General features: G+C 31.4%; 1 protein-coding gene across 1 annotated transcript in view; it reads right to left on the bottom strand.

Annotated features, from left to right (window-relative positions):
* LOC143230884 (uncharacterized) overlaps nt 1-13,868 on the bottom strand; it is a 103,022-nt gene that overhangs the window by 73,042 nt on the left and 16,112 nt on the right. Inside the window, 3 exon segments of the mRNA XM_076465177.1 lie at nt 1,446-1,590; nt 2,393-2,578; nt 10,467-10,624. Coding sequence (XP_076321292.1) covers nt 1,446-1,590; nt 2,393-2,578; nt 10,467-10,624 — 489 coding nt within the window.

The raw sequence follows: 13,868 nt of genomic DNA, 5'->3' as shown, positions 1-13,868 counted from the left end.
TAAACACACTGAAATCAGTGGTACATATTTTTTACTTCTTTTAGAACATAACATATTTCAAACTTGTCAAATATAAACATCTGACAAAAACAGTGAGTTGATCAATCTTACAATTATTTTGGTTCTAATAACTCACCAAGGCATTCAAAATCCATAAGCTATAAACTGACAATTACAGCAAAACATTGCTCAATTTCAAGTTTAACTTTTTTTTAATTTTCAACTGATATAATCTAAACTTGGTACACATTATTTATTTTCCTTGAAACTTAATATTCAAAACTTATTTCTTAAATAAAAACATCCAAAAATATTGAAAATTTATCTTCTTTATGGTTTAAAAACTCTACAAGTAAAAAAAAATGTAAATTTATATGTAAATAGTTTGTGATATAGATTTAGTTTCAACATTCCATTTTATGGTACAAAATTGCAAACAAAATTTTTGCAAGTTTACATTTTATGTAAACTTCTTATGTTTACATAAAAACATGTAAAAATAATTTCAGATCATTTGTCAATTCCAACAGAAGAAAAAATTAAGATATCTAGTGAACTGTTATTCAACATTCTTCTTATCAAGCAATTATCTGCACAAATGAAAATAAATCCTAAATAATGAAGAAGCTTTAAAAAAATCACCTTTACACTCAAGATATATATAACTTTTTTATTATAACCAATGTTTTGCCTTTGTGGCTTCCTCAAGGTTAATAATAAAAAACAATAATTCTATATATATACATGTGTGGGTGTATATATACATATATAAATCTGGAGTGTAAAGGTGTTTTTTTTCTAAAGTTTAAATCAAAATGTGTATATCTGTCCAGTATGCACTATAAATTTTTAAAAATAACAAAGAAACTATTCATAGTTTGACATTTTACTCATTATGCATTCTCAAAATTCCAACAAATTTATGAATATGAATTCATTACTCACATTTGAGTAACTCTCTAAACAAGTGTCCTATTGGAATATTTTTAACAAATATATGAACATCATTACCTACAGTAGTTAAGATACTCTTTATTTTGTAATAAAATGTTGTTTATAATAAAGATTTTGTCATACTGTTCTTTTACTCTCATACCAAGTAACATCTGTTTATTAATCTCTAGTCTCCTGGTAGGACAGTGGAGAGATTTCAGATTTAAATGCTAAAATTAGGGGTTCAATTCCCCTCAGTGGACACAATGCATACTTCAATGTGGCTTTGCTATAAGAAAATAAACACACACATTACAGTCCCTATTACTGTTTCACATATTAAGTCACTTTTTAGTAACACGCTTTGTCAAACATTGTTAGGTACGGTTATAAATTAGCAAATTTATATCCCATAAATGGTTACAAAACAAAGACAAAATATGATGAAAGAATATAAATATATATAAAAATTTTGACACAAACAAAATGTTTACTCAAATTGTTGTTCCTACCAGTTACTTCAGAAGGTTCTATTTCTTCAGCCGTAGAATTCTGACGTTTTCGACTGTCTTTAGGGATTGATGTGCTTGTAGATTTCTTTTTGTCTTTAGTGCACCATTTCCACTCTGGGTGTGCTTTAAAATGAGCTTCTTTAACCTATCAAAAATATAAAAAAACAGTTCTTCTTTTATCCAATTACAAAACAACAATATGCTTTTTAAGTCCATCGCTGACATAAACAAGAGTTTCCTCAACCTACATGCAACAGAAATTGAAAAAAATTAGTTTCTAAATATAATAGTGACAACAAAGGCAGTTATGGATGAGCAAATAACATAGAATCACAAGTGAAAATTTTGTTTTGTATGTTTCCAAAATGAACACTAAATCAAACTTAACTACAAACATCATTACAATAATTATTTATTCTAAATTTTACAAAGCCATACAAATTAAAACACTGATTGAGAAAAATCAAAAAGCAAAATTTCACACAATGTTATTTTAACATTTAAACAATTACATTATGTTTCCTTTCAGTATATTTATCTGTCTGTCTCTGGATCTAACTTATAATTCTAATGTATTTTAAAAATTACTAGTAAATAAAAAACTTTGACAATTCACAAATAAGCCCAATAACAAAGTACATAAGTATCTAAATGAGCACTATAAAAACAAAACAAACCTTTGTAACTATTAAGGGCCTTTCACTTTTTTTTTCTGTTTTTGTATACTTGTTCGGTGTTTAAATAATAAATATATTTTTATATAAATTATAAATGATTTGAAAGTTCCTGCAAAGAGAACAGGAATGGATCTATAATCGATCCATTATTAAAATAAATGACAATCTGTAAAACCAACTTTTCAAACACTTAAATTAATAAGCTGCTAAATATGTATGAAAAATAAAAGTATTCTTGAAATTCCAAGTTTCATATATCTGATATCTTACTTCAAAAGCTAAATTCTGGTACTGTTGTTTTTCTTCATGTCCTAAAGAGTACCACCATTCACCCAAAATTTTACTAACTGTCCTGTTGTCTTGATTAGGATGTAACTGATGAACTCTTGTTCGATGTCGTTTGCTAAAGATCATAAAAGCATTCATGGGTCGACGAATGTGATCTCTTTCTTTCACCTGTACAAAAAAGATAACAAAAAAATTCCAAATAATTAACAAAGGTTCACAAAAAACAAATATCTCAAGCATTTATTATAAAAAAAATAATTAACCAACACACACCATCTCAACCTGATTACCTAAAAGAATAACTGAATAATAATGATAACAAATGTGGTATGTAAATTTCATTGATAAAACTTGTGTTGTTATCAGATAGTTATTAGAAAGATTTGCATGACCCATATATTTCCAACATAAAATGTTATATATCTCTTCCTAAAAAATTAAATCTTGCATGGAAGTCCACATCCTTATAAATATCTTTACAGTAAAAATGTTTCATTTCTTTAAATAATTAGTTAAAGCTACTAAAGCAACCTATAAATGGATATTCTTCTCAACACCAAAGATAAAACTTTTGATGCACAACATTTCATGATTTACTTTTTTGACTTCATTTGGATGTAATTATTCAATGTGAATGGTTGCTAACTACATTACACCTTCCATTGCAATGTTCAAACTTTATTAAGTTAATTATAATAGCCTTAACTAGTGACATATTAAATTGAAACTATAATTTAGCCCAGCAAGCTGGTCATAATAATTATATTGCTACAAATGTAATAAACTGTAATAGCAAAAAATGTCTCACATCTCCTGCTCTAAATACTTTTCACCCTATTACTTACACTAATTCAATGATACAAAATTTAATAGTTAATGGATTTAATAAAGAAATTTTAGATAAAGTTATCAAATTGTTCTGTAATACATACAAAGAAAGTAAAATCAGAGAAATTTTACTAAAATTACTAATAATCATTTTAGTTAAAAATAAGGTCATTTAATAACTTGGCACTACAGTTGCTATGCAGATGCACACCTTCAGCTGCTTATAAAAGCACAACAGTCACAGTAAACTATCACTTTACTGAAGTTGTGTTAATTAGTGCCTCTACCATATTGATGGCAGGAATGCTAACTTCAAGAGGTAAATTTTATATTACTTACCCCCAAATGGTAATACCTTATTTTCCTTATTTTTTACTTTTATTTTATTTACTTTTTTTTTCATCTCTTTCTTATCCTTATTTTAACTTGGGAGAACAGTCACCTTCCCACAACTGTTTACAGGCAGTAAAGGGTGATATAGATGTGTGACATTGTGGGCTTGAGCACCCACATCTTGCTCTCCTAATTTCTAATCTTCTTATGTGAGACTAGAAAAGTGGAAGTTATGACCGATAGACGGTGTACCCCACTGCAATGTGGGCCCTACTTCCTCAGTCACATCCAATACCTAGGAAACATTTTATAATCCCATGTTGTAGCTTCTACCCTAGGATCCTTTTTTCAAAATATGCAGTGCATTTTGTTTAATTTTAATGTGTTTTGATTATGGCTTAAAAATTTATGGTTATAATATAATTAATTGGGATTTGCAGTTTTTAACACAGTCCTTCCTCATGATTTTATTTATTTATTTGACTTCATTTGGATGAAATTATTTAATTTCACTAAAATATATGCATATGCAGGTATTTACAACACTGAAGCCTAGTTACTTATACACTTTAAACATTCTTTCTAATACTCATGTTAAGAACATGAAAATTATACTTTTCCTATAATAAAAATATATTTCTAATGGGTATTTACCTCATCTCAGAAAATTAGCTATTCTAATTTAGAGTTGCTCTTTATATGCAAAATTTTTCTTTAAGCATGTCACAAGCATTCAACTCTACCCCTCCTTATTGGAATTGCAAGATTCCAACATGTCTCTTATGTACATCATCATGTGTCCCATCCCCACCAACAAGAGCATGATGTATGCAATGCATGTGACTCCCTTTACACTCCTCTAATGAACTATCATTTTAAAGTGTGGCAGAAGATGCCAGCACTGGTAACAAAGTGGGTAGAATGGTGCAAAATTTTTCTTTAAGCATGTCACAAGCATTCAACTCTACCCCTCCTTATTGGAATTGCAAGATTCCAACATGTCTCTTATGTACATCATCATGTGTCCCATCCCCACCAACAAGAGCATGATGTATGCAATGCATGTGACTCCCTTTACACTCCTCTAATAAACTATCATTTTAAAGTGTGGCAGAAGATGCCAGCACTGGTAACAAAGTGGGTAGAATGGTGGGAAGTGTGTGATAGGAGATAAATATCTATTGGAAATACATTTACAGTAAAAGGAAATTACAACTATTAATACAGTACTACCCTCCTCTCAAAAGATTAGCTAGAATACCACACTGAGAAGGAAGAAAGACCAATGTAAGGGAACAACAAATGTGACCATAAAAAGTATCCAAATGATACACCTGAAAATGAGAGATTCAGATCTGAAGATCAGAACTGGGAATTAAGAACCATTCTGATTACCAGGTATGACAAGAGGATAACCTCTGAGCTATTGATCTTGAAATATGACATTTGGTATCAAAAGAATGTTTATCTCATGAAATCAACTCTCCCAATCAAGACACAGGCCAGTACCATCCACCTGGCAATAACTTCTCAGTAGTAAGAGTATGAGATATAGTCAAAGACAGAACTGTAACAATCCCAAGTACCATCCTTGTGATCCAAAATACAGAATGCAAAAATTTAGGAAGGAATATAGGAATTCACTCTTATCCAAAACCACCTTATAAGGTACTAAAATCCACATGAGGGTAGGATGAGGGCTTCAGATTAAAGACGTGAACTGCATTCTGATGTCTCATTCTGTTGTATTGATTATTGCAAGTAGGAAGATATTATGTTAGCTACACCTGCACAATACCACTTCCCTACTCTGTAACTGAATGGTTACTGTGTGGAACACATTCAACATGGTGCCTCTATGATCAATCACCCCACTGGCTTGGAACCAGGTAGTGACAAGAACTCCCATACTCTATTAGAAAAAAGAAGAGTGAAAATGCAGTGAAGAATACAGAGGAATGTCATCACCAGAGACGATGCAATGGGTGGCACGAAACCTTAGTTTGAAAAACAGACCATATTCCAAGCATGGCAGGAATGGGCAGCAATCCTCTTCTGCTTTGCCCATGCAGTTCATGGGTGGCATGCTCCTGGATGAGCACATTTATGAAGCAAAATATTGCAAAGTTATTCACCACCAAGCAATCTTATGAAACACAATATCTCCATGTTATGGAGATATTGCATTTGAAGTTATGGAAGATAAAGCGGGAGTCAACATGGCTGGACAGTGCAGATTAAGAGTTAAGAATACCTGGTAAGACACCACTTGCCACTTAGTGGAATCTATGTGATAAAAAGTAGATAAAAGCCCCTAAAAGAAAGAAAGTATGAATAAAAACTTACCAGTGAGAGTCACACCTAAGTCTGAAGAACAGCCACAGGTAGTAAATAAAACCCTAATGTGATGAAAGTAGTGGGAGATGAATTTACTGGAAGTGGTCCACATGCCAGATTGCAGAATTTCCTCCACTGAACAACAAATCCAAGAAGTAAAAGAAAAGTGAGGTTTGAGACCTGATGAGAACTCACCTGGAACAAAGCATGAGAGAAAGAAGGTGGAGAGTAACAGGCCAAATGAACTGTAAGGTTGACCTAATTGGTAAAAGTAAAAGGTGAAAGATCACAAAAAAGAAGAGTGTTGCCAAGATATAAAGAGTCAGGAATGATTACCCTGGAACCTTGAAGGATGTGCTATAAAACACGAAAAAGCTCTAACTGAACACAAAAGCCTATCCATATCTGGTTGAGGATAAAGATGGAAAATACGAGAAAAAAAAGCTGCCAAGGTGTTTGGGAGAAAAGAACAATCCAGATAAAGAAGAAGATAGGTAGTGTGATAAAGAGTATGTGATGTGTCAATGGCAAACAAATCCAACCTTCGACATCCACAGGCTAAGAGAAAAAGGAAATATTTTCAAGGAAAGTTGAAATATATAACATGAGAAAAGTGATTCACACAAACAGTAATCGATTGAGCAGAGATAACATGATGAAACCAAAATATTCTATTGAATGAAGTTGTAAAAGAGAAGGGGGTGCTCAAATGATATTCATGTTGAGAATAAAATGGACAATATATTGAGCAGGTCTGAAGAAGAACTTCTCCAATTTTATCAAACAGCTCACCTAAGCCATCACAGAAACTATTTGCTGAGTATGATTGGCCAATTCCTGTTTGGAATGAGCCAGAAGAAGCCAGTCATCCATGTAATAATGAAATCATAGTCTCAGAGCATGGAGAAGAAGAGCAAAAGCCCAGACTATTCAATGAAACACACAAGTTTAAAGAGAGGATTCAAAACTGGTAATCTATCTCAAGATGAACGAACTGAAGATAAGGATGACACTAAAAGGATATAAGTCGGTATGAGTTAGAGGAATCTATTTTTGTCATCCACAACTCTGGAGAAAAAGCCTATCTCAGGGTGAAAAAAGACCCCATGGTAAACTTGGGTAGTGATATGAAGTAGTTGAGATGAGATACATTAATTACCAGCTGTCAATGCCCAGTTTTATTAGGGGCAATGAAAAGGTGGAAATAAAAGGATGAGGAACAGATTTCATTACCAGCTGTAAGTGCAATTTACAAACCACTTATGACACACATTGGCTAGTCACAGGATCTCAATCTCAGGAAATATGAAAAGGAGAAACTGGACAACAAATCCTTCTAACAGAACCTGAAGCACCCATTGATCATCAGTGAAGGGACACAAGCAATAAAGAAACTCTAACAGCCAAACCCCTCCCTTCAGACCCAAACCCACTGGGTAGTCACTGGTAGTGTTGGCAATAGAGGGAGGGATGCATCATCAAAAAAGGCAACAAGAAGTAGAAGGAATGGGTAAAGAGTGGTAAATTGAAGAACAGAAAGCAAGAAATGAATGCACATGAGGCTCTGACTGAGACAAACATAAGGGGGATTTGTTGGTGGGCTGTTGTCAGCTAAGGCTCAATAGAAATGGGGTCATACTTAAATCTCTGAGATATGTTGAGGGTAAGCACACACAAGCAAATATGTCATAATGTTGCTTGTAAACAAATTTGAAAATCATCAGTTGTATTTAAGATTCAGTTGCACTTCTTAAGTAATCCCACATGTAAAATAGCAGTTTTTATGCCCATTTATAAGAAGATAATGGAGATTACCACGGCCACTTCATCCACTCAATCAACAGAAATGAAAAGTTTTTATGACAAGTCATTTTATAAAATATCCTTTTTCCTGTGGAGTACTTAAATATAGGCAGACCAAAAAATATACAATTTCAGCCATGTGTAAAAACCTTAAAGAATAAGGGAAGATTTAGTAGGATATTGTTTTTACAATATAAGCCTGTAATTTATGAACTGGTACCAATTTTACTTTTTTATGATAAATGAGGAGTTTACAGTTTTTAAGTAAATGAAAATTTATTCAGATTTTACTGTCTGGGTGACAGCAGGTTAACATTCTACAAGTGAAAAATGAGCATGCAAATATACTCAACTATGCAGATATCTGTGCTGAAAAAACAAATGCTATGTTATTCACAACTAACCTGGACAAACATAAATCATCAGTATGGAAATATCTACCAATACTTTCCATCATTAATTGATCTCCTCTTCACTATTCCATCTCCTTCTGCTGATTTAAAGTGAAGTTTATTGGCCATGAACCAAGTAAAAATATGACTGACATGATTTCATTTGACCTACTTCCTGCCATAACAATATGGCTGAAGTTTGACTCCAGATATAGGCAACAAAAGAAGGCTTCTATGACAGTTGGCCATATCAGATGAGAGTGAACCAGACAAATTACATAAAAGTGAATTGGAACTACTTAATTTTTCAAATGTTAACAACCATATTCTAAAGATAGTATGTAAATGGTGGAATAATTCACAGAATCAATTTTGACCTTTGATTTGCCTCACTTGAAACTTTTAAACCTTCACATGTTTTGAAACTCTTGATGTATGCAGGATGTTAGTTTTTTGATGTTTGTAGATTTTACTCTTACAGGAAGTTTTAAAATTTAACAAAATTAGGTTGCTCATTTATATAAGAGCATTTCAGAAACTATAATGATTACTTTTACATTCATATTTGTAAATTTTCATGAACTGTAATAAATGACAAACCTACCTCTAAAATCATATCTATATTTTACTGAACATTATAAATTTATAATATGATGTTACAAATGTCTGGTATTATCAACTTCTTGTCAAACTTAAGAAAAACATATATCATTAATATATTTTCTTTCCTTTATTCCTAATAGACTATATTTCCAAAAGGGAGTACATGCAATGTCTCATTATCTGTCTATACTTTAAATTTTGACATTCTTTCAACAAGCTTCTGTAAATTAAAAGAGCAGTGAAAATGCTACACAGGAGAACTCATTCAGAATACCTCTTCAATGCAAAGGAATGCCAAAAAATCCTAAAGTTTAGACACTCACCATGGCCTGTGCTGTTGGTAACAATGGACAGTTATAAATATTTGAAGAAATATTTTACAATGAAAAATTCAAGAATAGTTATAAGAAATGGAGAAACATCACTTTCAGTGCTCTTATTATATAGTGGTACAGCTATCTGAAGAAAATATTGGTTAGGAAGTAAAGAAAAAGTAAACCTAAAAACAAGATGAGTTCACTGAATTGTCAGCTAATCTACAAAAGTGGTTCACAACATAGGTGGAGCAAGTGTTGCCAATCTGCTTTATGACTTTTGTTTAATACTAGATACTGATGAATTATGGTGGCATAAAATCTTCGAACTTGGATCCACTTTCTGCCCTTAAAACCATGATAACAAATGTTACCAACAAAAGCAATACACTAACAATTCCAGGTTGGCACATGGTCAACACTGATTGAATTTAAGGTCCCCACTTTTAGAAAGGCTCCAAGGCTTATGAATGTATTTCACTACAATATGATTTCTGGAGGGAGACAATGTTTTTGTCATATATCAGACAACCAATTCCTGATATCCAATTGAATTTGAATATTTTATGACTGAATAATAGATGTATTCATACATATAGAAAATGTAATACATGCATAAATTACCACTTCATTATAGTATGGAACCACTTATTTCTTCATTGTATTTTGAAAATTTGATAAAGATTTACAATTCCATATGAGTGAACAGCCATTACAGGCCCTTTAAAGGAATGCAGCACAAAGTGGTATGGAACAGTATTTCAAACCCCAATCCAAACCCCAAAGAGACTATTGTTTGGACTGCACTTTCCATTACTGTCCCTGCTGCGATCATATGTGGCATACAGTGGCAATACAACATGGACATGATGTTTATATAAACTACATAATAACTGTCTGTATTATGACTATTATAACTATCACAGCTTCCTCCCTCATGCATTGTAAAATGCTCCTATGTTCAAAAATTAACAGAAAGAACTGGTAAGCTTGATGCTGCAATATCCATTAAATGTGATGCATGTATAAGTAGTATAATATTTGCATTATATTATGATATAATCTGCTGATGGGCATGTTATTTGGTCACTCAATTCATTGCAAACTTAATATCCAATTGAATCAGATTTCATTAGATAGTGCAATATGCAATATCTGATTAGATCTGATACTTGTCCTATTCATTATTATTTCCATAAATAATACTGAAATCATGAGTGTCTTATGTACCTTAAAGAAAAAAAAAGGATAAATCATCTTCATATAACAGTCCAAAACATGATCTGCAAAGCCAAGTGCTTTCAAAACAAGATTAATTTGTAGCGATCTATTACCATCTTAAAATAATCTTTAAAAGTTCCTAAGACTGTGTGTGCAGAGAAATAAAAGCTCTAATAGATTAAGTCCCCTTGGAAATCAAAAACATAAAACTAAAATCTCACCTACCTTTTTTGGAGTTTTTAGTTCATCTGTGGTTAAAGAACTAAGAGACTGTGTTCTTCGCTTAATGGCAGTGGTAGAAACTTGCAGAATTTGTTCAGCTTTTGAGGTAGATATAAATACATCTTCTTCCTCATCTTCTTCAATTTTTGATTCATTAGAAACTACAGAGAATAATCACCAGCCTTCTTTATAAAATAATAGAAAGGTTACAATACAGACAAGAAACACTTCTGCATATCATATTTATTGCTCCTATAGTATAGTTTATAAAGTAACTTCAAAACCTAAACTATTTTATATGTTATTATCTTTCCAAAAACAATAAACCATCTACAAAGCATATAAGTTTTGTTTATGCAATTCTAAATAAAATTAAAAGCATTACAATCATCAAAATTACTTGGAAAAATAATTATTTCCCTTGCTATTCCAATCAATTATGTTTTCATACCAGGACTAAATCTGACTACTGAAAGGATACTAAATGCTTCTTATACCTCATAAAAAGATATATAGTAGCAGCTTTCTCAAACTCTATGGTAAAAGTATAAATGCTACTATAAGACCTTCTCTGCAGATTAGCATAACGCCATAATCTTACAATTTACAGTAACCAATTAAATACGCTTCTGAAATAAACAAAACCTTACAGGAACATAAAAGTGTGTGCATATATGATAATGGCTGGCTTTATTTTTTTAAGTTAATTTATTTTGGAGTTTGGAACAGCAGAGATGAACCAATTGGTCCAATGTTAACCCTAAAGTTATGTTAAACTGTGCAGAATCACCAAAATTCTCAGGGTGCAGACCATTCACTTTTAGACACTTAGTCATTGCTAATTTCCTCATATTAAATAACAACTAGCTATATTTTAATTGAATGTTCCAAATACATATACCAAACAAGCTTACATCAGTAGCAGTAGATGCCAGTACATAACAAACTTAAAAAAAACAAAAACATTATTTCTTGAAAACAAGTGTGGGTTTCAGTTTTTACTTTAACTCAAGGGATGACCTTCAACTCCCAAGTGGCTCTTTTTTGTCTGTATGTTATGTTATAACCCACATTCACATTCATAAATAAAAAAATGACATTTATAATAATGTTTCATTTACCACACTGTGTGTGGATGATGGAACTTTGTAAATTAAGTATATCATGTTTAAAATACTTTCTGTACTAGAGGGCAGTAGTACAACAACAAATATGATATCATCATACCATAAATGTGTTGTATTTATTTGGCTCATTTTCTTCACACATGCTAGATTAATATAAAATACGATGTATTTCAACAAGCATTCACTAAGGTTTTCTTTTTACCAAGAAGCATAAGTGTCTTAACAACTGTAACATTGGAGATGATGAACTGATTTCTAATAGATAACATTATTTGGTTAAGGCCAGTCATTTATTCAAATTCGAAATGTTCTTTTTTGTATGTATGTATAAATAATATTTTGTTATTTGTCGACTGACCACATTTTACAACACACATTGTATACATCCAAACTACTTCTTCAGCTCTGTCTACCCATTACAAATGTTCAGTAAATAATACATTCATACTTATTTTTAACCACTTTCAATTAATAAAGTTTATATATTTAATGTTTCACTGCCTTTGTACATCATCTTGTAACATCATAATACTAACTGTTTTTTCTAAACTGTATTTTTGAGTAATTTCATATTAGTATGACATAGTCACAAGTAAACACTTTTAAGAACAAGTCTATGCAATTAAAGTTAAGGACAATTTTTCTTTTCTTCTATATCAGGGGTTCCCAACCTTTTGGCACTCGCAACATGAAAATGTAACTGATGAAATAAAATTAATGTTATCCCAAGCTACTTCTAACAAGGCTACCCGACTCCCCTGTCAAGGCTTCGCGACCCCCCAAGGGGTCGCAACCCACCGGTTGGGAACCCCTGTTCTATATGGAAGCCTTTGTTTCAGAAAAGAAAATATTTAATGACATTTCTCCTTTTACATACATGCATATACTTAAATAATATGTACACTAATAAGTAAAAAGAGTTATATGAACACCTCTCAAAGGCACACTGGTATGTTTACTAACTTACATCACCAGCAACTGTGTTTCGAAACTGTGGTGAGCATAGCACAGATAGCTCAAGGTGTAGCATTGTGCTTAACTTCAAACAAATAAAGTTATATGAACTTTAAAAGAATGATTTTGATATGCTAATTCAGAAACATATCAGCATAGATGTTTGTTATGACAACAAATTTAATATCTGTATATATCACTCATTTTACATGTAATTCTACAACGAACAGACTTATGGCTGGGAACATACGTCATAGTCCTTTCCAAATAAAAATATGTGTATAATAAGATTATTATATGATGAAAATCCAAAGAGTATAATAGTTCCTAAAAGATAATCTTCAGTGTTTTCTACCAAATTGGAAAAAACTTGCATACCAGAGGTAATATAATGGAAGTTATTTTCATAACCACACCCAAGCCAAACTATTTAGTTTGGTACAATTAGAGACAAATAATTTAGAGTTAAAAAAAAGGTAATACTGAAATTTTTCCTGCTGTCATAATTGTTAATATAAGAGGAATCACCTTTGGCATGATCTTTTCTCATATCTATATATGTTGTTCAATATTTTACAATATAATCCTTTTGGTTTTATTTACATGGGCAGATGGATACACACTAAAATCTCTTAAAATACACATTTGTCAACAACTACACAAAACTATTTCAATTGGAAATTCATGAGCTTTAGAAATACATTTTAACACCTTCCATATCTTTTACCCCTAAGTAAGTTAATGAACCACAAGACAAATACATCAGATGGACTCTTGGAGAGGTGGGTACATCTTAGCTAAAATTATTAATACTGGGACATACAATGATTTTAAAAATTAAACACTAGTTTCACATGAAGGATAAATTGTCAAAAGCTAGCTTCTAATAATTTGAAAAGTTATTTTCTCTTCTACTTTTATTTTCATATTAATTTTTATATAACTTAATTAGCTCTGCTCTCATCAGTATTAGTTTTCACAATAAGCTCTGTTTAGCCTATTTAAAAGAGACTGAATGAATCAAATGAGAAAACTAAATAATTAGGTAAGTTTTAATATTTGTTCATTATTCAAAAAAAAATCTGTGAATAAAATATAAGATCAATTACTCAAAAAATACTCCTTTTTAAAAAAACAATTAAAAATAAAAACATGGTACACATACTTAAATATAAGTTTTTCCAGATTTTTAACTTCAAAAGTTATGAAAACCAAAAATTGGAAGATGTACAACAAGGAAAGAGCATAACATAAATTATCTTATAATATTCACCACTGTCATATTCAGGTTACTGGTATTCATGAAGTTCGTTACTAACCTTCT

The sequence above is a fragment of the Tachypleus tridentatus genome, chromosome 10 (assembly GCF_004210375.1).
Source record: "Tachypleus tridentatus isolate NWPU-2018 chromosome 10, ASM421037v1, whole genome shotgun sequence".
NCBI classification, from domain to species: Eukaryota; Metazoa; Arthropoda; class Merostomata; order Xiphosura; family Limulidae; genus Tachypleus; species Tachypleus tridentatus.
The sequence above is the reverse complement of the archived record's forward strand: the minus strand, read 5'-3'. Positions and strand labels throughout refer to the sequence as shown.